The 26805-nt window shown below is 54.6% G+C and overlaps 9 protein-coding genes across 9 annotated transcripts; 5 read left to right on the top strand and 4 right to left on the bottom strand.

The window, feature by feature from the left end:
• Positions 1 to 694: 694 nt before the first annotated feature.
• Positions 695 to 3228, top strand: J4E87_002234 (uncharacterized protein; the record flags this gene model as incomplete). Its single annotated transcript, XM_049373872.1, has 6 exons — positions 695 to 1255; positions 1305 to 1344; positions 1397 to 1490; positions 1586 to 1892; positions 2158 to 2222; positions 3198 to 3228. The coding sequence occupies 6 exons, from the start codon at positions 695 to 697 to the stop codon at positions 3226 to 3228; spliced, it is 1098 nt and encodes a 365-aa protein (XP_049236012.1).
• A 2649-nt stretch (positions 3229 to 5877) lies between these two features.
• On the bottom strand, positions 5878 to 7920 carry J4E87_002233 (uncharacterized protein; the record flags this gene model as incomplete). The annotated part of the gene is made up of 2 exons (XM_049373871.1): positions 5878 to 7018; positions 7118 to 7920. The coding sequence occupies 2 exons, from the start codon at positions 7918 to 7920 to the stop codon at positions 5878 to 5880; spliced, it is 1944 nt and encodes a 647-aa protein (XP_049236011.1).
• Positions 7921 to 11057: 3137 nt separating this feature from the next.
• On the bottom strand, positions 11058 to 12707 carry J4E87_002232 (uncharacterized protein; the record flags this gene model as incomplete). The annotated part of the gene is made up of 2 exons (XM_049373870.1): positions 11058 to 12554; positions 12657 to 12707. 2 exons carry the CDS (start codon positions 12705 to 12707, stop codon positions 11058 to 11060), a joined length of 1548 nt encoding a protein of 515 aa, XP_049236010.1.
• A 273-nt stretch (positions 12708 to 12980) lies between these two features.
• J4E87_002231 (uncharacterized protein) lies at positions 12981 to 14491 on the top strand (the record flags this gene model as incomplete). Its single annotated transcript, XM_049373869.1, has 2 exons — positions 12981 to 12995; positions 13157 to 14491. The coding sequence occupies 2 exons, from the start codon at positions 12981 to 12983 to the stop codon at positions 14489 to 14491; spliced, it is 1350 nt and encodes a 449-aa protein (XP_049236009.1).
• Positions 14492 to 15337: 846 nt separating this feature from the next.
• Positions 15338 to 17176, top strand: J4E87_002230 (uncharacterized protein; the record flags this gene model as incomplete). Its single annotated transcript, XM_049373868.1, has 2 exons — positions 15338 to 16315; positions 16364 to 17176. 2 exons carry the CDS (start codon positions 15338 to 15340, stop codon positions 17174 to 17176), a joined length of 1791 nt encoding a protein of 596 aa, XP_049236008.1.
• An 886-nt stretch (positions 17177 to 18062) lies between these two features.
• J4E87_002229 (uncharacterized protein) lies at positions 18063 to 19733 on the bottom strand (the record flags this gene model as incomplete). The annotated part of the gene is made up of 1 exon (XM_049373867.1): positions 18063 to 19733. One exon carries the CDS (start codon positions 19731 to 19733, stop codon positions 18063 to 18065), a length of 1671 nt encoding a protein of 556 aa, XP_049236007.1.
• A 309-nt stretch (positions 19734 to 20042) lies between these two features.
• J4E87_002228 (uncharacterized protein) lies at positions 20043 to 20836 on the top strand (the record flags this gene model as incomplete). Its single annotated transcript, XM_049373866.1, has 2 exons — positions 20043 to 20538; positions 20592 to 20836. The coding sequence occupies 2 exons, from the start codon at positions 20043 to 20045 to the stop codon at positions 20834 to 20836; spliced, it is 741 nt and encodes a 246-aa protein (XP_049236006.1).
• An 854-nt stretch (positions 20837 to 21690) lies between these two features.
• Positions 21691 to 22301, top strand: J4E87_002227 (uncharacterized protein; the record flags this gene model as incomplete). Its single annotated transcript, XM_049373865.1, has 2 exons — positions 21691 to 22091; positions 22145 to 22301. 2 exons carry the CDS (start codon positions 21691 to 21693, stop codon positions 22299 to 22301), a joined length of 558 nt encoding a protein of 185 aa, XP_049236005.1.
• Positions 22302 to 23074: 773 nt separating this feature from the next.
• Positions 23075 to 24973, bottom strand: J4E87_002226 (uncharacterized protein; the record flags this gene model as incomplete). The annotated part of the gene is made up of 2 exons (XM_049373864.1): positions 23075 to 24703; positions 24752 to 24973. 2 exons carry the CDS (start codon positions 24971 to 24973, stop codon positions 23075 to 23077), a joined length of 1851 nt encoding a protein of 616 aa, XP_049236004.1.
• Positions 24974 to 26805: the final 1832 nt, after the last annotated feature.

Below are 26805 nucleotides of genomic sequence, written 5' to 3'. Positions count from 1 at the left end.
AGGCTCACGAAGTCGCTGCTGGCTTGCTGATGGATACAGTCGTCCCATGAAGGACATGTACGTGAAAGATCACAGAAGAAAAAAACATGTAAAAAAAATCAAGAACTTAAGATAAATCTCTTCCGTCTGTTGTGTGATGCCATAGACTGCTACACGTAGTCAGTCGCCATCTTCAACAGGCACTAATTAATGCTTCGACGCGGGCATCAGTAGCGTCAGGTACCATGATTCCTAGTGTGAGACGGGCTATTAGGCTTGACAACCTCATAGAAAATGTTCCCTCTTCATTGGAATGTCTTGTATGTATTCGTGATAATGGTCTCACCACATACGTACGTCTCCTACCGCAGTGGAGTTACGAAATTGTGATTGCTGCGCTTCGTGGCGCTGCGTCTGACATATGAGGCGCGCAGTGGAGGCTGAGACGGGCTGCGGCTACTGCTTGGCCCTCGTCCTACAGTCAATCGTGCCTTACAATTCGACAGCCCGCGCCGGCAGGACCATGAGCGCTTTCACCTTTGCGATGAATCTACGGAGATATAGGACCACCCTCAGAATTGAATAATACCCACCGCACGACGCTCGCTTTCCGTTGCGTGAAGTTACCCTTGGATATTGTTAGGTCTCGAGCCGCGTACCCCTTGCCTACGCTGGCAACGCGAAACTCGACGCGACAGCTCCTTTGCGCACCACCATGGCGCTCAAAGACTTGCTGAAGAAGAAGGACAAGATTAGGGATGAGGGCGCAACTCCCACGTCACCCACGGGCCCTACGCTGTCCCCCGACGTCCCAGAGTTCCAGTTCTTCCGCACCACGACCTCGACGCAAGAGACCATCGAGCCGCCCAGCTTCCCCGGCGATCCCACGCGCGAGTCTCCTCTACTGTCGCCGACGTCGCGCGGCAAGTTTGGCCGATTCAGAAGTCGCAGTAGCGCTTCCTCTCAGGGATCGCAAGCTGGTGGGGAGCAGAAGCATGACAAACTGGCGGAGCGGTTGCACTTTGGACGGAGCAGGTCGAGCAGCTCAATAAACGTGCCGGACAATCTGCCAGAAGTCGGAGGAGACGGCGTCGCACGAACAGAGGAGGAAGAGGCCAGGTGGGAGACGAGGGCTACGGTGCTGGTCACAATGGGTGGGCAACATGGATCTAGTCAGCCCAATACACCAAGCCACGAGTCTGTGAATCCAATGTCACATGGACGACCGACGAGCGCAAGGAGTCGTAGTGGGACTGTCGGTGCGCCTGCGGACGAGGTATGCATAACTCTGGGAAAGGGCAAGAATTGGTCTAAGCTTTGCATAGGAGACGATCCAAGAGGCCATCCGTCTGCATGAGAGTAGTAGTGAGTAGTCACACGAGGTGGGTTCTCATGATGAAGCTGACAGGATGATCAGATCTTGAGGCCTCAACAGCGCTCTTTGGCAGACTTGCAGAACCAACGGGTGCGAACAACGCTCTAGCGCAGGTTCTCTACGGTCTCGCATTACGGTAGGTTCAGCTTCACTGATCGCAGCCTGATATCGCCAGAGCATACCCGAATGTTGCCCCGGATGTTGCCCAAGGCAGTACTGACTAGAACATAGCCATGGCTGGGGATGTGAGCCTGACCAGGAACAAGCTGTCCAATACCTGTCCATGGCAGCGGCGAACAGCGCTGAGGTCGAGAAACTCGCCCTCGGAGCCGGCATGAAGAAAGGCGGTGCAGCCAAAGGGGAGCTCGTGCTGGCCATGTACGAACTCGCCAACTGCTTCCGCAATGGCTGGGGTATCAAGAAAGATCCCGCAGCCGCAAAGCAATACTACGAGACCGCCGCCAATCTAGGTGACACAGATGCGATGAACGAGGTAGCCTGGTGCTATACCGAGGGGTTTGGAACGAAGAAGGATAAGGTAAGCAAGCCGTGTCGTCTCTCCTCAGCCCAACTGTGGCCGTCCTGCAGTGCACGCCTGCGTCACCGGTCAATGTCGACTCGTTTAGAGGTTCATGCGATAGCGACGCGAACGGTCAGCCCGGAGGTCTTGTACAGCCTCGACCTCAGCCATCACGCGCAATATGCACTGAGACACGACTTCCCCTCGTTATCCCGCCTCATTGTTTGGGCAGCATTGATTGTATTCGGATTAAGCGGCAGGTATGCTAACTGCGCCTCGCCAGTTCAAAGCGGCTCAGTTTCTGCGCCTCGCGGAATCCAAAGGGAACAAGACGTTAGGCAACACATGGTAAGCCCCATAGATTCTTTCCTTCATCCCCTTCTGTATCGAGCACGAAGAGCGAGAATATGCCGGACCGAGGACCACCTTGACGCCGTGTGGATGGAGCACATGGTGGTCACCACGAGCAGCCATCACGACCTTGATCCGCGCGATCCCGTTCCAGCCGGTGTTGCATCCTCAATCAATCCTCAACACCAAGCCACCATAGCAACCAGACAGGATCCAACAATCCAACGCACAGCGCTACTGTCCGCATCGGCCGACCGGTTTCAACGCGCATCTGCCAAGCATAATCGATTGGCCCTCGATGCACCGTTTTGAACAGTCCTGCTCGCTTAGTCGATGCGGACGCTGGACGGCCCTCGCCCTCACCCGCAGCACGACCTGTCACACTTACTGCCAGTTCCCCGCTACGCACACATGATGGCATTCGCAAAGAAAAACTTGACCAGTAGCACATGTCCCGTTTGGCACAAGCCTCGCTCTCCCGTTCCAATAATGGATAGTGGCATGCCTCCAGACCCGTTGCGCTGGGTGCATAGTACACACAAGCTTGTCTACGGGGATACACGTGGCGCGTCGCTGGTGGCCTCGGTTCCGAAGCGGAAGAGTAAGCGGAACGATGGGGAGGTTTAGCCAATTATGACGGAACCACGAACGTTGTGGTGTGTGTGGAGCACAGTCAGATGGTGCATGTACGGATGGTCTGAGCAAAGCTGGAGATTGAGTTGCATTGATGGCGCGACAATGGTGGTGCTGAAAGAGAAGCGGAATATTGTATGACGGCTATCGCGACAATGACGGCAGCCTCGGGACGACGACCAACGACCCATCAACAACTTCATCACGATCTGGATCTGGGTCTTTAGCCCGCAGTAGTCTCGGAATCCCGTTGCCTTCTTGGTCTGCACCGACTGGATACCGAGGATGTTTTCACTGATTGGTGGGATGAACAACGTGCTGACTTATCTCTCTCTACAGGATCTGGAAGGACAAATACAACCCCAAATAAGGCGCGATCCGCAACCCGCTTACGGACAGGTCCTTCCGTCCCGGTCCGACTCTACTTCAACAAGCCTATCCTGGGAGTCATGAGGGCACACACCCGGAAGTGGTCGTGTGAGGACAGTGACGGAAGCCTGGTCCCTTTCCCGCGCGGGGAAAGGGAAAAACAAGCTATTGTTTTTGTTTTTCCTTTGCTCGGAAACTCACACCGTATGTCTTGCATAACGTTATTTCCAATAATTCACACTATTGCTGGCCTATCATCGTCGCTGTACTATCTTGAATTTTTCCTTTACCCCCCCATGACTGTTGCTTAGTTCACACGCTATCGTTTGCTGAGGATGCACGTAGAGTAAGTGGCTTGCTGAAAGGCCGTCATCTGGATCTGGGAAGCGAAGGTCCGGAGGGCTGTACACGGACAATGTCTCTGGTACGCGATAGGCTATGTTTCCGCTTTCAGAACGTGGGGAGCATGTGGTGTGGCACAGCAACGGCGTATGTCGTAGTACAGCAGCCCGTTTCTTGTTAGTTTGTCAGATGAAGCTTGCTGGATGTTGCGTTTTAGGCGATGGTGTGTTTACCCGTATCGGATCGTGTGTGACGGTCAAGACATCGGTCTTTGGCCTTGCCCTTCTGATGTCCTCTTTCGATAGATCGTCCTCCCCAAGTGTCCATGTATCGTATATCGTGTTGACTACTGCAGGGAAAGCTGACCCTCTTTGCTCAGCCACTCACACCACGCATCTCAGGCTTCCCGCGACCCATCTGATCCTCTCACAAAGAAGCGGTCCGAATATGAATCATCCATCATCCATGATACCATTCTCTGCTGCATTAGCCTCTCCATTCATCGTGTTTCACCATAGCTGCACGCTTCTGCACAGTCAAGTCAGATCCTTTCGACATGTTACCAATCAAGGTACTTAACATGGGGTGGGGCGTAAGACAACATTCGTCATCCATCGGACGAGGGAAAAAAAGGTGGCTCAGCCCCACTGAGGGCCCGATAACTTGCATATTGCATGATATGCTGGACCCTGTGGTAAATCCGCAGTCCGCAGACGTTACTGTCCAGGTCTCACCTTGCGAGCAGAGTGGGGGATGTGCAGTTTTTTGGGGCTATTGTTCCGCGTGAAGGAAGGTAATCGGCTGGGTGGCTTGCGTTGGCGAAGCGTCATACCCACAGTAAAGAGAGTGAATTACTGGATATTGTGAACGGCGGTGCAGTCGAAGGGTACGTGCTTCAGGCCATGCATTATGCACCGCGCGTAGACTTGTGAAGCATGTCAGAAAACCCGCGGATGGCGCGTTTTCCCGGTTGCTATGGAAGGGAGATCCTTTCATGGACGCTTCGCGCGATGCGAGGCACGCGACGGACGGTCAACCGCGTGGGTCCTCGACGGAAAAGCCGTAAGTGGAGAAGGGGTAATTCACACATGAAGCGGTGGAGACATGGACTGGTGGTGAATGAATGATTCACTGCGACCAAGTGGGCGGGCTGGCGTTGTCAGATGCAAGAGTCTCGAACATGGCAGTCAGTGGCGAGGAAGACGGGTTTCACAGGCCAGTGGGTGAAGTCGGGTGCACATTCAAGGAAGCGATGTAAGCGCTGGAATGGAAGGGCATCCGATAGCATTACTTGACTCGTTCGCACTTCTCTCCTCGCCAATAGAGTGGGCGACTACTTAGGTACAAAGACATTGTCCCGGTGGTGCCATGCCAACCAATCGAGCCCTGCCCACCAAGGCCCTGTGACAAAGGTCGCAGAAACGGCCGCATCTGTGACGCGACAAGGGAATAATCGTGAAAAAGCTGGTATCTCAAAACATGCGCGGACAACAGGTCCGGAAGGGGGTATTACGAAAAGTGATAGCGTAAGTAAGTGGCCGTGAGAAGCGTAAAGGTCGTAATAAAACTTATGTTAGTCGTAAGAGGAGGAGGAAGGGGGAAGGAGAAGGGGAAGGCATCGTCTCTTTCAAGCAATAAAACAAAACTTGTAATCATCCTCCTCGCTCAAGTACCAGAAAATAAGAATGCTGCCAATCTGTCTCGCTCTCGTGCCATCATATACAACTCTCGTCGTTTGTCGTCGGATACATGTCCCATGTCCTTCGTTTCAATCTCTCTCCATATCTCGTGGTAACGTTAAGGGAAAATATCCAACGCTCGCTACGCTTTGCAGTAAATACAAAAGATGAAGCCAACCGCGAATGTGTGCTCGCTCTGCTCGCTGAACCAGTCTGATGCCAAAGGGAAAACCAAAGTACAAAGGAAACAATAAACACAAAACTAAATAGGTGAAGTCGTGAACCAGGTCTCGACGTGGAAGGAAAACAACCGCCATGTTATGCTCAAGCGAAGAAGGGTACCTGATGAGGTGGACCCAAAATTCGACGTTGCCGTCCCATATTGTAGAAGACTGGCAAGCGCCAGAGCTGTGGGAGAAAGGAAAATGGCGATGCCCATCGTAGGCGCTCAAAGGAGAAACGCGCAGAAGAACGAGGTTCCAGCCGGACCATGATGCAACTTGTGACCCTATAGGCACCCCTATAGAAGGGGTGCTAAGAAGTGAAGCGCTATGCTGATAAACGACAAATGCAACTTAGGGGAGTACAAAGGAGAGGTGGTTTGTTGGTAGTGATCGTGGTGGGGCTATTTAGCCCATGTTTTCGACTTTGGTGCCGTCGGATGTGCTGGGTCGAGACATGGCAGCAGACTCCTCAACGATGCGCTTGAACTCGTGGACAACCTCGGGGGCGATTTTGTCCCAGAGGAGACTGCGAGTGTAGATCTCAGCAGCAGAGTCGCCCTTGCTTTGCTCACGCATGGCGGCGAGGGTCTCGGCAAGGTTGCGACGGTGCGATGGCTGAGAGCCAGGCGACAGAGGGTCGCTGAGGTCGTCGCTGGTCATGCTGTAACGCGAGCGAGTGAAGTCGAGAGACGTCATGCTGTTGTACTGGTCGGGAGTGATGGAGAACAGCTGCTCGTGCTCTTGCTCCTTGGTCGGCCCAGTGAGATGAGAGTGCAGTTGGTCGAGGTGCGAACCAGAGATACCAGCAAGCTCAGAGCCAGACATGGTAGTCTTGGGCCAGGCCATGCCGGAAGGCGTAGGCTCGAGACCGGTGACGTGGCTGGCAATGAGACCTTGCTCGCTCATAGCGGTCGACACACCAGCATCCTTGAAGATGCTGTCGAGAACGGTAGCGGAAGCGGCGCGGACCTCGTCGGGCATGCGAGGAATAGGAGGAGCGGCACCACCGGACTTGCTTGCGACAAAGGCACCGCACAGCAGGAGCATGAGCAGGAGGCCAGAAGCGACGGGCTTGTCCTCGTCCTTGCGGGACACAAGAGAGAGCTCTTGGTTCTGCTGAGGGGTGGGCTGGTCCTCGGAAGCGAAGTCGTTGACGAAGATGTAGTTGTCCCAGTCGCTGTTGCCCATGTTGAGGTTGTCCATCTCAGAGGCGAAGTCAGTGAAGGTGCTGCTGGGTGCGGCAGCCATGCCGGTGCTGCTGGCAGCCTCAAGGCGCTCGGTGAGGACCGAGACCTTCTTGCGAAGCTCGCCGGTCTCGAGGGTGTGGTTGCGCACAAGCTCCTCCTTGTCGAACTGCAGCTGGTTGATCATGTGGTGCATCTCCATGGACTCATGGTGCCACTTCTCCTTCTCAGCGACAAGGGAGTCGTACTCGATGCGCATGGAGGCGAAGTCATCTTGCATCTGGCAGATCTTCTCCATCCACTGCTTCTTCTCCTCTTCGAGCTCCTCGGTGTGCTTCTTCTTTCGTTGCCGGGAGTCAAGTCTATGATGATGTTAGCTGATGAATAGGGAGAGGATAGACCAAGAGGTAGATTGGACCAAACGTGGAGCGTGGAACCAAGAACCAAATGGGAGTACGTACGCGGCCTGGCGGTTGCGGAGGAGTCGTTTTTGCTGTTTCAGCTCCTTGAGGTCCTCTTCGTTGGTGCAGCTCTGGATGAGGTTGTCGATGTTGACGAGGGTGCGCTCGGCCGGGATGTCGAAGCGGGCGTTCTTCTTGCGGATGCCGCCGTCACGACGAGGGGAGAAGGAGCGGGGAGGGGTGTTGGGTCTCATGCGCTTGGGTCCGGGCCGTGCGTCCATCTCCTGCTGGTTGAAGGCCATCCAGTCGGAGTGGGTGTGGGGCGACATGGGCTGCTCTGGGGCTGAGGGGAAGACGGCACTAGGTCGGACATTTTGGTGCACGGGGAGTCCGTGGAAGGGCATCTGCTGCTGCTCGACGAAGGGTGCCGCTCCAAAGTCACCAGGGCCGAAGGGGTTCAGCGGCTTGGGGGCTGTGGGCGTCCTGGAACCAGAGTTGTCGGTCACAGGCCATGACTGCTGGCCGTAGGTAGCAGCTTGGTTGGGTGGTAACCGGGCGAAGGGGTTGTTACTTTGCTCGGTGAAGAAGGGGTTGTTGCCGTTGGTGTTGACGACGGAGCTGGTGGCGGTGCGGTCGACAAACTGGCCGGCGGAGAAGTCCTCCCAGATGGAGGTGTCGGGCGAGAAGATGCCCTGGGTACTGGTGGTGGGCGACATGAGCACGGGCGTGTCCAGGATGGTAGAGTCGAGGGTGGCGTTGTCGTCAAAGGAAAAGGCGGAAGGTTTCCTGTCGAGGTTGTTCAGTGTGGAATTCGGCCTGTGAAAATCCATGTGGTGTGCGTTGTTGGAGTATTGGTGCTCCATGGCGGGCCTATGTATCAAAGTACCGGTGTGGGCTAGGACTGGCGGTGTGGATTGCTCTTTTCGGTAAAGGTGATCGCAGGATGTCCCCAGCGATTGTACTCAACTTCAACGGTTGCGGGTATTGGGGCAGGAAGACGGGCAGCAGAGGCGATGCGCGTCTGATAGCGAGCGATGGGCAGGTAGCGGCTCAGTGAGGGTCTGGGTGGTGGCAGGTGAAGGTGGGAGAGGGGGCTTAAAGCATGGTGGTAGGCTTCGGGCGGGGTGTGCAGGAAGCGCAAGCCTGCTTGAGCGCGACGACCGGGGTCACGCTTCCGTGGGATGCATCTGGGCACGAAACCGAGCAAGGCCCTGCGATAGGACGCCCCAATAGCGTCGGGTATTGATGCATCATTCCAGCACTCTTCCCAGCAGCGACTGGCTGGGGTTGTCCTGTCACGCCCGCCATGGGCCCATTCACCCTCCGCACCGATTACCCAGTGTTTGCCCTGGGGCCGGCGCTGCACGTCGCTGGACGAGCCGTCTGCGTAAGTGATGCTTTGCCGTTTGTCGCGCGCCCGCTGTCACGCATCTGCCTCTGGCTTTGGCTTCACGGGGACAGGGCCTTCTGTCACTGCCGCCGTCTACCAGACATGGCGCTTGGTACGACAGCTGCCACAGCTTCGGCTCAGCTCCCGTGCCGCCCTGCCTGTGCTCTGCGCTGCTGCACCGCTGCTCTGCCTGTATCGATACGCAGCATGACTGGCTAGCCTGCGCGGGCCGGCCCATGTACTGCCATATTCCACCGGACAACCCCATCGCGATTCGCCTATACCCTCCTCGGCCGCCCGCCGTGAAAACTCTGCTCGAAAGAGTCAAGATGCGATGCGCGCTTGTCGAAAAAATACCCTCCCGCAACTATGGGAATTGCTGTTTCGTCCTGGTAGCGGCGCATCGCGGGCTTACAGCGTAATCGCCATCATGACTACTGTCTGCTGAGCACGACGCGGCCCGCCTAAGCCCCGGCCGCCCTCACGCAACGACACCCCGTCCCTCACCACACTGCCCACAGCCACTCGCAGACGGCAGTTGGCCGTCAGCCGACTCTGATCTCATTTCCCTTCCTGCGCAGGGTGAGCCCTCTTGGCCGCCTCGGTGCTCTTCATCATGGTGTCATCTGTCCAAGTTCCGGCGCCCTCTGGCGTCCGCGAGTCATCTCACCGCTCCCTGCCCGCACCACCCTTCCCTGTCTATTTTGGCTTTTCGACTACCGTTCCTGTACTTCCGTGTCCGCTCTTGTTATTATCGTGGGCAGTTGCTTCGTGCAAGGTACCAAGCGGCCGCCGCTCCGTCTGGCTGGACTCTTCTGCGTGCCCATCGAGAGGCAAACACCGCAGCCACAGCCTGCCGTCCTGTGCCACCCTCGAGATCCGACTGTCTCTTTTACCGAGGGTCTGGAAACTCTCCAGATTTTCCCCGCCGATCATTGGTCACTTTTCGCAAATCCTTATCATGCTTGCTTGTTACCGCTTGTTATTCTTCCGCCGAGCATCATCGGACGGTTTGTCTCAAGTCTCGCATGATGCCCGTAGTAGGAAAAGTAGGACGCTGCGAAATCTTCATCTCCACCCCAATTACAATCTGCACGCCGTAATAGAGCCTTGCTATGGCGGTTTGTGCGCCCTGCCCGTGCCGTGCAACGCGTACTGCGGCTACTAAGACATCCATCCCCAAGCCAAACTCTCCAGATCGCGTTACACCAAATCAACGCGCCGTCTGTCGGAAATGGCAACGCGTCATTCTTCTTGTTGACAAGCTAGGTCAACTCGCCGACGCGTAAACGCTGCTCGCGCTGCATCTGGATCGGCCGTGGCTGTTGATCCTCTCTATCATGGCGCGTACTGTGGCTCGCGTTACTCGGGGCCAGGGACTGCATACTAAACCGAATGTAATGCTCCACTTATTGTATTCGGATGCTTCCGACCTGTCTACCCTGAGACGAGGGCTTCCAGTTGACCGGAACCCGCTACAGACGCTGATGCAAGAGGATCAAACAGACAGCATCAGAAACACGTTGAAGCCCAATCTCTGGGGCGCATAACAGAAATGGCCCCAATTCACGTCGACTAATCGTGTCTGTCAAAAAGGTGAGGCTGTAGCGGTGAAAGACCCACTCTCCGCATCCGCGCATGGGCCATCATCACTAGAACCTCGCCGTCATAGTTATTCCTGTCGTAGGGAATGTCCACGATCGTTGACATCTTGGCACCATGCACCGAGTTTTGATCTGAAACAATGAGTCACTCGTCTTCTTTCTCCGCACCCGGCTTTGGCGAGGGGCCTGCATATCACCAAAAGCTTAGAGTACCGGCCGATGACGGCAAGGGCGTGGAAGACGGTGGAAAAGCTAGAAGTCGAGGCCATTGTGCCTTTACTCCATCGTAGTGGACCTGAAACACTTCGCGGGCCCGGTTACGCTTCCCGTCGGTCGTCCATTATCAAGCTAGACTGCCGGCCGATATCCAAGAACAGTCTATCGCATGTCTTGTTCCGATGTCGATCAATTTGCGGTGAAGAAGAAGGATTCTTGAATGTTCTGATCATTGCGGTGAAGAGACAGATTTGCTTGCTGAAACGGACGTGGTGTGTTTTGGAAATATGGGTAGAGTCTTCCATAGAGAAGGTGACGCGATGCTACAGGCGGAAGCATAACCACATGCCTCTTCCTGTGCGATTGATGCCGAGCGGTCTTCCGTTATCTCGCGATGATGAGCACATCACGACCGCGCGAGCCGGATTGTGAGGTTGGCATGTTGATCCAATGGGGCGCGGAAACGGGCAAGCAGCGGTGAGTTTCGGAATCGAAGAAAAGCAGCGAGCAAACATGTGAAGGAGGCTGGGTTGAAGAATGACGTTGCACACTCGTAGTTGCGCAACGTACTGTGAATTCGTAACTCCACGCGCTCGGGAGTACTGGGTATCTCGGTTCAAAGCTATGGACATTCTGTGTTCAACATCCCCGTTTCAGTGTAGAGAGGGAAAGCACTAACCTTTGTGTCTCCTTTCAAACGCATGGCCTCCGCTCCCCTTGCTTTTGTCGCGTGTTCGTGGCTGTTGCCGTCTGACGTGATGAGCCATAGCGTTGTGTAGCAGCTCTGTTCTCATATTCCGCCGTTGTCATCCCTGGCCCACAACTTGACAGTGCGATCTTTGCCTCCACTGACGATCCAAGACGCGTCACTCGTCACGTCAGTACTGAAAACAGGACCTGAGTGACCTTGGAGTGTCTTGCAGTGTGCCCAGTCATCCGCGGAGAAGATCTGAACGTTTTTGTCAAAGCCTGACGAGATGACAAACGTAGAGGCTTTCTTTGGTATGACTTCTCCTTCGCTGTTCTCCTGTAACGATACGCCGCTGGCTGGTCCATCTGTACCCTTAAACCATCGGAGGTCTGTGACACCTCCTGTGTTGGCTGCAATTGAGTTTGTTTCTCTCATCGCTCGAACGTCCCAGCACTTCATGAAACCGTCACCTGAACCGGATAGAAGGCGATGGCCGTCCGTTGACCAGTCGAGACCGTATATCGGCTTGATGTGGCTCTCCAACATGTAGATGACACGACCTGTACGCACATCCCACACGCGGCCGATACTGTCAAGTCCAGCACTTGCAACCAATGACCCATCACCGCTGAAGCTCACGGTATAGACTTCTTTTGAATGACCCTCCTGCATGAGAAGTTCTTGACCGGTGTTGACGTCCCAGAGTCGCCATGTCGTGTCGTCCGAAGCGGAAGCCAGGTATTGTCCCGACGGATGGAATGCTACTCTGCAGACGCGGTCGGTATGGCCTTCGAGGGTGCGCAGGGGCTTGTCGTCATCTAGCGACCAAAGCTGAATCTTGCCCCCTGCTCCGCCAGATGCGAAGTTTACGCTAGAGGTTGAGACGTTACTACCTTGTAATGTCGCGCCTGGCATCCAGTCTATACCAGTAGCACGCTCCGTGTGTCCACCACGATACGCCTTCTTCTGCTCCAAGCTGGGAATTTCCAACAACGCAACCTTTCCACCCCAGGTACCATATGCGACATACTTGCCGTTGGGCGAGACGCGCACAATGCTCACTGGACGATCTGCGGTTTGCGACCCGTACAGCTCGAACCCCTTGAGACGCTCCTTGATCTTGTTCCGGAACTCGACGTGGGTTTTGAGGGGAATGGTAGCTTCGCGACGCTGGAACGCGACGCGCTCCTTTGCGCGGGGTAAAGAGTATTTGGCCATGTTCCGTCGCGCGTCCAGTAGCGACTGCGTGCCTTGGGTATAGAACTCTTCCTGCTCATCACCTGGGGCTTCCTCCACATCTTGCATGTCCACGTCTGCCGCATCCTCGCCTAGTGCTTCTGCTGCCTCTGCAAGTAAAGCTCGGAGTCGGTCGCGTCGCTCAGAGGGCCCCTCGCCGAATAGGGTGATGGGCTCACCTCGCGATCGCAGCTTTGCTTTGACATCGCGGTCGGCGGTCGGTACGATTAACTGCGCTGCTCGTCGTTTGCGGTCGAAGTCCTCCATGAGAGAATGGGCCGACGCGTTTCCCCCACCGGGCATGGCATGGTTACGGTCGAGCGGGACACTGGAAAGGTCGATGCCCTCCATCGCATCAGCCTGGAGGCTATAGTCAGCTTTTATGCGGTCAGAAGTTGCGACTGAGCTACGAAGCCCGCGATGCTTCTGCGCCAGTCTGTCGCTGCAACTCGGGGTACGTACCGCGCCATTCTCCTCCTCAACATAGGCTTGTCGCGCCGGGTGCATGCTCATGGTGACTACGGATCCCGCGGCGGGGAAGGATGTTGGTGCTCGGGGGGAGTATCTCGAAAAGAAGTTCCGAGCCAGACCACGGGTTTAGGCGATAGGGCTGAGCTAGCGCCGGTTATGTCATACTCCGCGTTTGAGACGAAGCTTGAAGCACCTGCAGTGTTTGGTCTAGACGAATATGCTCTGCAGGTAGAGACCAGATCTCAGTAAAACAATGCCTTTCTGTTGTTCCTAGTTTGCTATTGGGGTATTTCTTGCTATATCTACCCAACAAGCATGCTCCAGATAATTGTAAGTACTCCACGAACTAGCCGATCGGCAATGACGACGGCCAATGTGATTTCTTAGCCCAGAAGTCCCTTTTCCTTCAACATAATTTGTCGCAGAGGTACGGCACCGCCAACAGGCGCTGATTCTGCTGCCAATTCCCACGTACTGACTCCCGTCTCCAGGCTCTGGCTGTGGCCATGTCATTTGCGATTACCAGCGCTGCGGGCCTTGCGCGACTTCCACCTGTGTCGCGACGCGCCTCATCTAGTGGCCTCTTCCTGTTTGCTCTCGCCGCATCTCCATTGGCAGCGCCTGCCTCGTCCAGTCGAACAAGCGGCCTTCATTCGCAGCGCATGCCTTCCAATTTCGCACAACCAACCTGCCCGCTGAACAGAGATACCTCTCCGGCCACTGTCGGCTTACGCTCCTTTCATTCGACTTCACACAACTGGCGGAGTACGCCGCAATATACATACCATGTTGCGGCATCCTACTCAGCCAAGCAGGATCGCTTCAACGCGGAGCAGAATCTGTTTACACGACCGCTGCATGACCCCAGTAGTAGCAAGGTTGAGGACCTGCGCGAATGCAAGGAGGCCATAGACAAGCGGAAACGAGCGAAAAGTGGCCAGGATGCTTTCTTTTTCAGCCAGGTGGGAAACACAAACACCACAACATTTGGTGTTGCAGATGGAGTAGGAGGATGGGTCGAGTCTGGATTGGACCCCGCCGACTTCTCTCATGGATTGTGCGAGTACATGGCTTGCGCCGCGCGCTCATGGCCGCACGGATTCAACACGACAGCATTACACCCGAAAGACCTGCTCCAGGTCGCGTACGACGAGGTCACGGATGATGACACCATTGAGGGTGGTGGTAGCACCGCATGCCTGGCTGTTGCCGAACCGGATGGCAACGTCGAGGTAGCCAACCTGGGAGATTCAGGATTCATGCATCTCGGCCTCAATGCCGTACGACATTTCACGCAGCCTCAGACGCACGCCTTCAATACCCCGTATCAGCTTTCCAAAACTCCCCAGCGCATGCTCGTGCAAATGGCCGTATTTGGAGGCCCATCCACACTCTCGGATATGCCAAAGGAGTCGAGTATAACGCACCACAAAGTACGCCATGGCGATGTTCTCCTCTTTGCAACCGATGGTGTGTGGGACAACCTGAGCCCACAGGATGCGCTCGGTATTGTCAGTCGTCACATGGTCGACCTGGGTGCTTGGGTCGAGAAAGATGGCACCATTGAGGTTGGACAGGATCTAGCAAAGCTGGTACAGGCCGACTCAGCTCGTAAAGCTGACAGCTCCTCCCTCCAAGCCAAGGTGGCTGTTGCGGTCGCGAAGGAGGCAAAGGTGACGGGGCTTAACACTCGTCGGGATGGCCCCTTCGCCAAAGAAGTACAGCGATACTACCCTGGGGAGAATTGGCACGGTGGCAAACCGGACGACATTGCTGCCGTGGTAGCTGTCGTGCTTGAGGATGCACCGCAGCGCGCAAAGCTATGATTATATGCATTAGATCTCTGTTGTTTGGCTGCATGGGTAGGCGATGGCGTTTTGGAGAGGACTCAGGCGCGGAATCGGAGGCGTATCTGCGCATGCCACTATGGGTTGGTAATCGTCTTAGCTTATGAAGTTCAGTGGTGGTTACGAATGTTTGAAGACTAGATAGCGACATCAAAAGATCGTTCATTACATTAAGCCCTTGCGATCCATCTCTTGTGTAGATGCAGAGAGTGGATCTGAAGGTGGGTGTGTCTAGATCACGGTATACATTTGTTGTTGTTCTGTGTCAAAGTAAACCTCAAGTTTGTAAATTTCGTGCGACATGGCCCTCAAGTTGAGGCAGTCTGCCCAATTTTCACATGATGCATGCATGCACTGTACACGAGCTGGGCTATGACATCTATGGTATACTCCTACTCGCTATGTTGATCATCTATCGACTACCTAGGTACTGAAGCTACCATGTCTTCGTCTGATGATAGTAGGGTCATATGTCAGAGCACTGATTGCTGCAACGTCTACATGTCAAGACAGATAGAATGCACAGGCAGGCCTAGTCTTGCATAGCGAAGCAGCTTTGACGTCAAACGTGTGGGGCATTTTGCAGCATGGTGCCTCGGCTGTTTGTTTATCGCAGTTACCTCAGCAACGCGGCCACGCGAGTCTCAGGATTCGCGCGCTACCTAAGTATCCATGAACGCCAACTTCACCACATCTTTACCACGAAATCGCCCGCCCACCTTCCGGATGAATGCGCAACTAACCCTTAGCTAACAATCGCTATCCACGTAACCCGACGAGCCCATAGAAAGCAACGCGCTTGCCGAATCTCGACGCGACAATCGAATGGCTACACTTTCTCCCACGCCCTCCTATGGGCGCATGCGTGCGCATTCCTCAATACGACCCAGGAGAGACTCTCCGCTATCCGTACTGGGGCAGTCGCAGGGCTTCTCAGCGGACGCGCCCATGATGCAGAACATCAACATTGGCGACAGCTCTGATGACGAGATACCACAACCCATGAAGCTCAGCGCTTTGACGACGGCACTCCTTGCGCAAGGCAGTGACGTCGACTCGCCTGAGAAGAGGAAACCTAAGCTGAAGATATCGCGCAATGCCTCTGGCTCCAACACGCCAGTGCAGGATACCGTCACACCTGCACCAAGTTTGCGAATCAAGCGAGTGCCACTACGAGGTGCGCCGATGAGACGGTTTCGGAGGACACCTCAGAGCGAGGAGGAACATCATCCATCTCAGGACCAGGAGAACATGCCCATCTCCGCGGTCAAGTCGCAGCCTGAGAACGTCCCCGATTCCGTCCTGAAAGTCACCGGTTCCGTCATGAAGGTTGCAGAGGATCGCCATATGCAACCGCAGCCAGAGCACCAGTCACCGATACAACGATCTTCGCAGCAACAAGAAAAGCAGATGCCGCTCCAGGCGCTAAGTGCGAACACTCCACGACGACCAGCACCTCCGCCACCACCGAAGATGTCAGTGTTGGAGACAGCGACTACTGCTGCCGGAGCAGCCACAACAAAGACGAGAGAAAGGAAGAAGAGGAGCACACTATCAGTCAACGGAAAGCATTACTCGCAAATGGACAGGATAGGAAGAGGAGGCAGTTCGGCCGTGTACCGCGTTATGGCAGAGAATTTCAAGCTTTTGGCGCTGAAGAGAGTCAAGCTTGAGGATGCAGACGAGGCCACTGTACGGGGCTTCAAGGGCGAGATCGACCTCCTACAGAAGCTGAAGAACGTTGACCGCGTTGTGCGACTATACGATTGGGAGGTCGATGAGCAGCGTCAAGTGCTGAGTGTGGTACGTGTATCTTGAAACAAGGCAAAGTTCTATACTAACATGCACCAGCTCATGGAACTCGGAGAATCTGACCTCGCCCGCATAATACGAATGAAGCTCGATCCCGCAGACGGAGACGGCAAACTAGACCTAAGCTTCACACGCTACTACTGGAAAGAAATGCTCGAATGCGTCGGCGCAGTCCACGACCACGACATTGTCCACTCTGACCTAAAACCCGCGAACTTTCTCCTCACCTCTGGCCGCTTAAAGCTCATCGACTTCGGCATCGCAAACGCCATCGAAGTCGACCACACCGTAAACGTGCACCGCGACTCGCACATCGGTACCCCAAACTACATGTCACCAGAGTCGCTGGAAGACTCAGCCGGAGGCGCCAGAGGTCTACTCTCCAATGGCAACGGCTCCAAGGACATGGCGCTCGGCAAACCCTCCGACGTCTGGAGTCTAGGCTGCATCCTCTACCAAATGGTCTACGGCCGCCCTCCCTTCGCGCACATCACCAACCAAATGGCGCGTGTCCTCGCCATTGTGAACCGCGACTACAAGATCGAAATCCCCGACCTCGGTGTCGGCGATGTCCGCGTCCCTCCCGGCCTCAAAGCTACGCTTCGCCGCTGCCTGCAACGCGATGCCTCGCGCCGACCAAACGTAGCCCAACTCCTCGACGAGCGAGACCCTTTCCTCTACCCCGACGGCGGAGAAGACCTGAGAATACCACAGGAACTGCTCGGTCAAATCATCCAACGGGTCGCAGATCGGTTTAGAGATCCGAATAAGAGCCCGCCTACCGACGATGAGATTCGTCAGTATCCAGCGAGTTTCTACGAGAAGATTAGACAGTTGCTGGAAAGCGATTAATCTTTGTCTTTTCTTCTCTTTGTTGTACTCTTGTCTATTCTTGGTGCTCCGTTTGCGGGCATCGGCATGTACATACACGCCTTGTTTTCTTTGTCTCTTTTCCCATCATCATCATCATGACGACTTGGCGCTGGGGTTCCTTTGCTTATCTCCATCTTGGGTTGTTTGTTCCTGCTGCCATCAGCTACTGCATTCTTGCTACCCACTTCTGTTCGCGCGGTATCGCCGCTTTTTGTGCGTTCAAGCGTCGCGTTCCTGGCCAGGGTGTTCTATTTGTTTGGAAAAGGCGCATGGTCTCTTTTCGTTGGATGAACTCATGAATGGCGGTCTCACTCTAGTCGCATACGGTTTCCTTGGTTCGTTGTATATACCCGTGTTGGAGAGTTGGGGAAATCGATTCTTTTAATCGTTTATTGGATGACTTGCTGCTGCTGCTGCTTGTGATATCGTGTGATGGTTCATGTGTAGTGCAAGAGCCAGACAACAAACTTTGCGCGGACCGAGATAGTTTGCATGTTCGCATCTGGTGACTAAACTCTCACGAGAATCTCAGGATCGTACTTCGATGACATAAGTTCAATTACTCTAAGCAGATTGCTTGCCTACAACAGCGTGCTGTTATGAAAGAATTGGACAAAGTACAGAATTCCCCATGGAAGCGATTAAAGACAACCCATTCTTTGACCAGGTCCTAGTATGAGCAATAATTGAAATTGGGAATATCCGCTATGGAGCCATAAATCCCACACCCTATCCTAAAGATAACGCCATGTAAATGCTCCGTGTCCAGTGAGAACGCCAAAGCGATGCTACATATAATAAACACCGCTACCCAATATTCATGACCAACCCTTCATAGAAAGCGCAAAGTCTAGGAGAAGCAAGATCACTCATCAGCCTCCTCGTTCAGCTGCTTACGCTTGATAGCAAGATCCGCCTTCTGCTTGTCGATTTGAGTTTGTGCGCGCTTCTTGAAGAGGAAGTTGGTGTGTCTGTCGCGGGCTTCTGTGCTTTGAACAATAGCTCTCTCCAACTCTGCGATTTCGCCCCGAAGCTGCTCTTGACGCTGTTCCTCTGCTGCGGCGGCTTCGTCCACCTCATCGACGTCCTCATCGGAATCTTCGTCGTCGTCGTCATCATCGTCATCTGCAGATGTCGCGGCTGCGGGTGTAGAGGCTGCCGTCTCGGTTTCAACAACCACGTTTCCGTTCTGGCTGAGAGCGTGCATGGCGACGTCGTGAGCGGTGGTTGGCGTGTCGGCTTGTTCGACTTGCACGTTGTCGTTGTTTGCGAGCAAGGCCTTCAGTTGGTCGTTGTCGCCCTGGAACTCGACCTCGTCGTCCATGAGTCCTTCGGCAAGCATCTGCTCCAGTTGGTCGGCATCCATTTCTTCCACTTGGGTAGCGTCTGCCATCTCCTCGTCGTCGACCTCTTCTTCTGAACTTGACTCCTCTGAGCTCTCGGCTTCACTGTCTACCATTTCATATTTGGTTGATTCAGCAAGCTCGTCAGCTTCCAGTAGTTTGTGTAACGCTGTTTCGGCGCGTTCAACGTCGATGTAGGATTTGCGAGGGCGGAAGCGTCGCTTACGGGCCCACTTCATAGGTGGCGTCAGACCGTGAGGAAACCGGTGGGTGTCTGGGGAGATATAGGATGGAAGTGGATACTTCTTCGCTTCCTCCTCGTTCTTAACTTCATCCAGGACTAACAGCATCTGGCAGACATCTGCGGTCTTAACCCAGTCCTTCTTGTTCCAACTCTTCAGTGACTCTATAACTGCGGGTAAATCGACCATAGTTGCAGCGTAATGGCGGCCTTGTACAGTGACCATAGCCCGACGGCCCTCGCGGTCAAAGAATCGGAAGTGTACGCCGGGCCCTCCCTGTGACACACTCTTGCCGATGGTCTTCTCTTCGATAGATTTGCGCAGTAGATCGCAGTCTGGACCTGGCTTCATACGCAACACAAACTGAGACTCGATTGCCGGATCAGGTTCCGCCTCTTCTGCCTCGCTGTCGTATCCGACACCATAGGGTCTAACTGGTGGCTTTCCAGCGCCTTTGACCTTTAGGATGGCTGGTCTCGCCGAGGTCATGCTTCCCTTCGGTTTGATGGAGAGCTTGATAGACTGAGTGCGGTTGTGTGACTTGATAGGCTGGGGCGGAGGTTGTTGGACCGCGGCGTAATCGTCGTCGTCGTCGCCGCTGTCGTTAGCCATGGCGAGGCTCTTCGCGGTGGGTTTCGGCTTGCGCTTCGCGGCAGGTGAGTCGACATCGTCGCCGTCTTCGCGTGCCCTCTTCTTGGGTCCAGGCTTTCCCGGGGGAATAACGTTGCCGCTTTCATCGAGTTTAGGCTTCTTGGTGTACTTGCGCTTGACTTTGGCACCTTCGCCGTTCTGGCCATCGGCAGGCTCACCAGCCGCGGGTCCTGAGGGCTTGAACTTGATCTTGAGGCCTCCTGGCTTCGCGGAAACGGGTGCAGGCGCGTCGGCTGGGGGAGGTGCGGCGGGCGGCGCATCGCCAGAAGGCGCATTCAGGTTCTTGAGTTTGAGCTTCATCTTGGGCGGCGGTACGGGGAGTTTCGTTGTTCAAGACGGATATTTCGAACTACGCGCTCGGGTGCGCGACATTTGCGAGGGCGCGCGGTTGTGAGAAAGCTGGGGTAGGTGAGTCGGAAGCGTTGGCATTCCATGGGCGGCGGCCTTGGCGGTCACCGCAGTGAAGGGCCAAAGCTTTCCAGTCGCGTACCTTCACTTTCCTTACACTCGCTGCGCCGGACAGTCCCACCATGCGCCTGCTGTTCCCGCCCTAACAGCACCACACCACAGCGGACCTCTGCATCTTCCATCGCCCACGCCATCGCCAGCATGTCCCAGAACGACCTCTTCCTCAACCTGCTGCGGCCCGCCGTCCTCCACATTCTACGCGCCACGGGCTTCCAGCACGGCAAACCCTCGGCCGTCGACACCATCGTCGACCTCACGGCACGCTATCTATCCCTACTAGCAGAGCGCACAGCCTACAATGCGTTCTCTAACCACAACGACCTCACCCCAGACATTAGCGATGTGCGCATGGCAATGCAGGACTGCGCCCTTCTCGTGCCCACCATGACAGCTGGGGAAGAACTGTGGAAGGAGATTCTGCGCAAACCCCTCGATGAGTACAACGAGGAGACGGGCGCCCGCGAGAACGAGGCAGCCCGCCGCGACGCCGAGGACACGGCAGACGTGACCGAATTCATTGAATGGGTCAAAGGCGACCAGAACAAGGAGATTCGGCGCATAGCGGGCATCTACAAGCCAGTTGCGACGAACCCGACAGAGCAGCTTGATCAGGAGGAAATGGAGGACTACTTGAATAGTATGTCGAAATACTTCTCTACACAGCTGTAGACTTGCTAATCACTGCCCTAGCTCTCATGAAGAAACACAGCAAGACCGGCGTCGAATCACGTTTTCAAGGGACCGTTCTGGGAGTCCCGGCCGAACCAAAGACCATCAAAATCGAAGGAGGAGGCGCCGAAACGATAGAAGAGTGGTGTCGCAGAACCCGTGAAAGAGCCGCCAAAGCAGCCGAATCGAAACGAGAGAGCCGCGAAACTACAAACACCGTCGAAACAAGGGAGCCCTCGGCAGACGTGGAAATGGAAACAGAGTGATATCTGGCTGTTCATCTTACAAGCATAGCGAAGGCGTTTGGTCAGGAATCATCTTTAAGGCGTTCAGGGATGTCTAGGTTATGGGCTGGTCGGCTTTGTAGCCCACATGGTTACTCCATGGGTTTGTTGGGAGTTTGAGCTCGCGTGCTCATCATTGCACGGCCTGTAGTGGTTACAGTGCGTATACCTCCATCATACATTAGGCGACACGAGGTTGTGGCGATGGTATGATATTTATTCCTACAATCAGCAGCATAAGACTAGTTGAGTAAGGTCGTCCGAGGCGTGTTTCATTAGCAAGCACGCTCTCCGTTCAAGAGAAGTACTGAACCCGCCAGCTACTATATCAGCAAGTAACAAACAATACCACATATACTATATGTGTATGTATAACCCAGAAGTCTACATGGATGCACCGCTCTTCATCTCAGTACGTTGGTTATATTGTAGGCGGCAGCGCAGACGAAGACCTGCGTGTATCTATCTGGTTTCTCGTTGCACGGCCGCATGCAAGTTTTGGGACCGATCTCGCACCTAGTCTTCCCGCCATCGTGCCGCGCGGATACCAATGACTACGAGACAAGACTAAAACGCGGCTCAGACATTTGTTTTCCACGTCCTCACATGACAACGGCGCGCATTGGTGGGGCGGGAATGAATGACGGGCCCACCCCGCAGACGTCATAGCAATGGCAGATAGCCAAAACATTATCCTCGACAGCTCCAGCCTGATTTCCCATATACAAACCCAATCCACATAATTTCCAACCTCACATACTCTCTGCACTCAAATTCTCGTCTGTCAATTGACATTCTACCTACCCAAACCACAACCACATCTACCAACACCAACCATGTCCGGTCTCGATCCCAAGGGCCCCTCGCAGCCCTCTCTAGACCAAGCCTACACCACACCCGGCAACCCAGCGCAAAAAGACCCAAAAGAGCAAGTCCAGACAGAATTTAACGCCACCGACAACGCCGCCACCGTTGACCAACGTATCCCCACCAAGCAAGCTACCGACGCCGAGGGCCTACGAAATGCAAAGTTCGAGGAAGGCATGGGAGTCCACGGCGCACCAGCGGGCGAAGAGAGCAAAGGTCTGACCCATGAAGACGTAGGAAGGCACAAAGAGTTAGACGGGCAACAAATGGCTGCACCGGGCGAGGGACGTGTAGCCGATGCGGTGGCTCAGGGAGGGAAGGGCCTGGGTGGTGGTGGAGAGCAGCCTGATCTGGCGAGCGATCTGGACAGGTGAGTGGTGGATACTATATGAATGGGTTGGACGTGTGCTAACAATCGAACAGAAAGAAGGCTGAACAAGCCGAGGCGAGAGAGGCTATTAAGCAGTCAAAGGGCGAGGCAACACAGACTGGTGGTGCATTGGGACAGACTGGTGGACCTGCCAACCCCGTTGACAACTCGACACAGGGTGGTGGTAACTACCCCAACTCTAGCTACTAGGTCTTTTTGGTCTAGAGACGAAGGCGAGGACTACATCTTGGGTTGTGCGGGCTTCTTGGAAGAGTTGGCTAGTATACTCGCAGGCCTAGGACATGGCAAGAGTAATGAATAAGATATGCCATCAAACCAATGTTCACTATCAGTCAAACGAGCCTTTCGTTTTGGGGGCGAACAAAAGTACACGAAGGCATGTTGTTTGTAACCTACAATATGGACGACTTGGCGACGAGCATCTTCGTGATAGACATGACAATCGACAAAGGTGGGTGAAGACGTTATTAGGAATCTATCCAGAGAACACATGCGAGCATAGGAACATATCTACTTACTGTTTGTTAAGACTGAAGGCAAGCATTGTAAAGCTGGGTCAGAAAGGAATTCATAGAACCAAGCATCACACCAACGCAGACATGTTTATTTTGATTATTGTATTTTTCTTTCTTTGAAGCCCAGTAGCAGTAGCTACACGAGCATTAACGTTATGCGACAGTAACATCGGTACGTTATGTGAGCGCCCCAAGGGACAGCGTCACTCTCTATAAGCCCAGCAAATCTCTATCATGTACGTCGACGAGCGTGAAAAGACAAAACCAAGAAAGCGCCATGATGCAGACCTACCACAGCTGCTCCATGGGAAGTCGAGCTGGTGGTCAATACATCGAACGCCGAAGATCAAAAAGCAAACAGCGCAAACCCAACGTTATGTACATCAGTGACTCAAATGAGTCAAGCGAAAGGGGATGATGGAGGAAGGAGGAAAAGAATACATGGGCTCAGGGACCCATGTACGCGTCGAACTGGAAGTTACTCATGTCGGTCGGGACAGGGAGGTTGGGGTCGAAGAAGGTGTTGTTGTCAAACACCATGGGCTCATTCGCATGCATGTTCATACCGTAGTCCATGTATTGATTTGGGTCAATAGGGACTTGGTCCATCATGGGTACTTGCATGGGCATGGCCATGGGGAGCGGCTGCTGCGACGGAGGGTAGGCGGCAGCAGGAACAGCGGTGTTGTCGACTTCGTACGCAGAAGTGTCGAAGGTGTTGTCGATCTGTTCAGACGCGTCGTTGTCGGAAGCGCTTTCGGGCGACTGAGGGGTGGGCTTGTTGTCGACCTCCACCTCTTTGATCCAGTTTTGCTTGAGATACTCCATGGGAGGGTGGTCTCCGCCACCGATGCCACCACGCTTCTCGTCGTTCTTGCCCTTCCTGCCCCTCTTGCGGGGATGGAAGTGCGCACGGCGAAGATGGGCGGCAGCGTTGTAGTACGCGCCATACACCTTCTTGTTACGGCAGTGCTTACAGTTGGCGAGGAACTTCTTGTCGGCTGAAGAGTCGACGCAGATGTAGCCCTTCCTGCGAGAGGCATGGGCGCGAGCAATGTGACGGTCAAGCTCATGTGTGCCACGGAACCCATCGGGTCGCTCGTTGCAAAAGTTACACTTGATCTTTGGGTGTTGAGGACGCACGTACGGTGTCTTTGACAGAACACCGACAGTCTTAGAGGATCCATCCTCAGACCTTATCCTTGTCATCTGAGCATTTGATGACGCAGACTCGGTCGCATCATTGTTGTCGATTGCCTTCGGGGCAATCTTGCGAGACGCAGCTTGCGCGTTGATCTCGCGTTCGCGTTGCGATTGACGAGAGTTGGTCGATGAAGGTGCAGAGACCTCGCTCGAGTAACCCTCGCTTGATGAAGCTGAAGTCGACCTCCGCATATCCTCCGCCAGGCACGACTGATCGTTGTCGGAAGACGCAAGTGCATGCGCACTTGCAGGAACAGATGAAGAAAGGAAAGCTTCACTGGAGGAGCCAGTGAAGTTGAGAAAATGAGAACCATCAGCGGACTCGCTGATGGGCTTGGATGCGACGTTAAAGGAATAAGGAAATGACCCATCCTCTGGGAGGATGGGCACACATGAAGAATTTGACTGATTACGCGACATGGAAATGTTATCAAAAAACAGAGGGTTGTAACTACCCTGACGACTCATGTTACTAGATTGAGTAACAGGCGTCATCAGAGCGGTTGACGGTGTGCTGGGTGAAGAGGCGTCCGAAGACGAACTCCACTGCAAGCTGGGTGTCAGTTGCAACTGTTGTGAATGCTGGGGGGTGGGGAGGGAAGATGAGTCTGGCTGGATGCAGCTGCTGACGTAGTCGCCAACGCTGTACTCAGCGATGCTGTTGTAAGCAGTCTCTGGCATCGACTGAAGAGTCGGCTGTCTTCGCATGGAAGTATCAGAGTAGAGCGTGTAGTCGGTATTGGACTCTTGGGACATTGAAGGCCAGTCAGAGTAGGTGGTGTTTGAGCGGTGTAGGTTGTCGGTCATGGCCGAGTCTGAGCGGTTCATGACGGGAGCAGAACGAGTCCGGTCCATTGATTCGAAGCCAGTTGTCTAGAGGGTGTTAGATCAGGGACGAGCAGACCAAAAATGTGTCCATACTGGGAGCTGGGTCATATTTGACGTGTTGAAGGCCATTGACCGTGGGACCTGGTGGGCCATGGAGGGTTGCGACGGTTGGCAGGCAGCCTGGAACCACGCGCGGTTTAGCTCCTCCTCTGAGAGGTGTGCGTTGCTCATGCAGAAGTCGTGCTTGGCTTGTTCGAGGAAGGCGACGTAGGTATTACTACTACTACTGCTACTACTCGCAAGAGTCGAGGCCATGACGTCTGAGGGGTGGTGGGATGGGATGGTAAGAATAGTGGTAGCGGTGTAAGAAGCAAGCTGGGCGAAACGATGATCAGCAACAACGGCCAAAGAAGGGCTTGTCTGTGCAGGAAAATCTTACGGTGGTGGTAGATGGTTGTGGTGAAGAAGGAAGCAAATGGGGTAATGTCAGAATTGCGAGGCGATGAATAAGTGAGAATGCGGGTTGCGAAGGGGAAGATGTGCTTTTAGCACCACTTGGGTGCATGGGGGACGAGCGATGCGCTGGCTCGTGTCAGAGAGCGTCTGACGAATGCGGCCCGCGCTGAGCGGTGGACGAAGGGCCAAGGTGAGCTCAGAAGGGCTATCCTCGCCGGCGATCGATGCCATCCGTCTGGCGTTTCATTGGACATAAAGGGGCGGACGCGATTTTCATTCGCTGCCTCACTTTTGGCACACGGAAGCCAACACCGTGGCCCTGGCCACTCGATCCTGGGGACTCCCCAGTGCTACCCTATCGTGAACCCACACTCGGTGAGGGACCACCAGGTTTCATGCGTCCATTCGCATTTGGCAAACTGTGCTGTCAGTGGCAGAGGCGTCACCCACACGTTTTTCCTCTGGCGCCGCGCCAATGTCCGTCTTATTCCCAAAGCGTCTACCGCACGGCTGAATCGCCAGCCATCAGTCGTCATCGCTCATGGGTACGCGAAATGCGGAAACGGCGGATCGCCATCAATTTTCTTCCTCGCGTTAGACATGTCAGCAATTGAAGAGTCCAGGCTCAATGATCGTCTCCCATACTGGCAACCGCCAGCCCATGTGTCGTGAACTACCCGTTCAGGATGGCACCTCATCGCGATCACACCTTGGCAGAACATCACCCCAGGTACCCAGGTACCCCGGCCTGAATCGTGACACGCGGCTCATCTCCCTAAGGTTTGATTGATCCAATCTACACTATTGCTATCTTGGTCATGAACTTTCCATCTGCTGTCCGCGGCCTGCAGGGGACTTGAGAAAGGCTGCGCCAGGAAGGCCTGGTGATAGCAGTCCTCGCAGCCTGCTCCGCTTACGTTTTTCTGGTGGGTGCATAGAAACCACAGATGACGCGGACGAGAACGAGGACTTCAACCCGGGAGGACCTTGTGTGACACGGGGACCCATTGGCCCTACCTCCCTCACGCTTGATACGCTTGCCTTGCGGGCGACAAAGTCCTCCATCTCTTCATCCATGGCGTCGCTCATCTTTAGACTTTGTCGTAGCCAATACTGGTCAAAGGTGGCTTCAGTAACCTTTGCGACCACACCAAACTCCTCGAAAAAGATTACTATACTATCCAGCCCTGCGGAATCCGATGTTCGCCTTCCTGGCGAGTCTAGTTTGGGGTCAAACGTAAATGGGTCAAGCGTTGCGACAGAATCTCTGCGAAGCTTAGCTGGATGCTCTGCCAGCATGATGGCCCCGGGTAGATAAACTCTCCGCCGTTCAGCCGCGTCAACATCTCCACGTTGGTGTTTGCGCTTTAGCGTATGGTGGGCTTCTACGTTTGGCCGTGCGGAGGAGGGCGAGTGGGTTGTATGAGCAACAGGTCTGACAGACCGGACTGACTTCCGACCCCACGAGCGAGATGAGCGTGGGCTACCTGAGGTTTCACTTGTCCCAAGCCGCTCTGGTGGTGTTGCGTAACATTCTCGTGGTGTTTCTAGCATCGAACTGGGCGAGGTAGGCAATCTCTTCGACTCAAAGTCCGCCAAAGCAGTGTTCAGAGTGTTTAGCGTTCCAAGCTGCTTGTGTTTCACAGTCTCCTGCCCTCGTGATTTCTCGGGAAAGAAGCCGAGAGCACGCG

The sequence above is a fragment of the Alternaria ethzedia genome (genome assembly GCF_023757985.1).
Source record: "Alternaria ethzedia strain BMP 0044 chromosome Unknown scaffold_4, whole genome shotgun sequence".
Taxonomy (NCBI): Eukaryota; Fungi; Ascomycota; class Dothideomycetes; order Pleosporales; family Pleosporaceae; genus Alternaria; species Alternaria ethzedia.
Note: the sequence above shows the minus strand (reverse complement) of the source record. Positions and strands in the feature narration are given on the sequence as shown.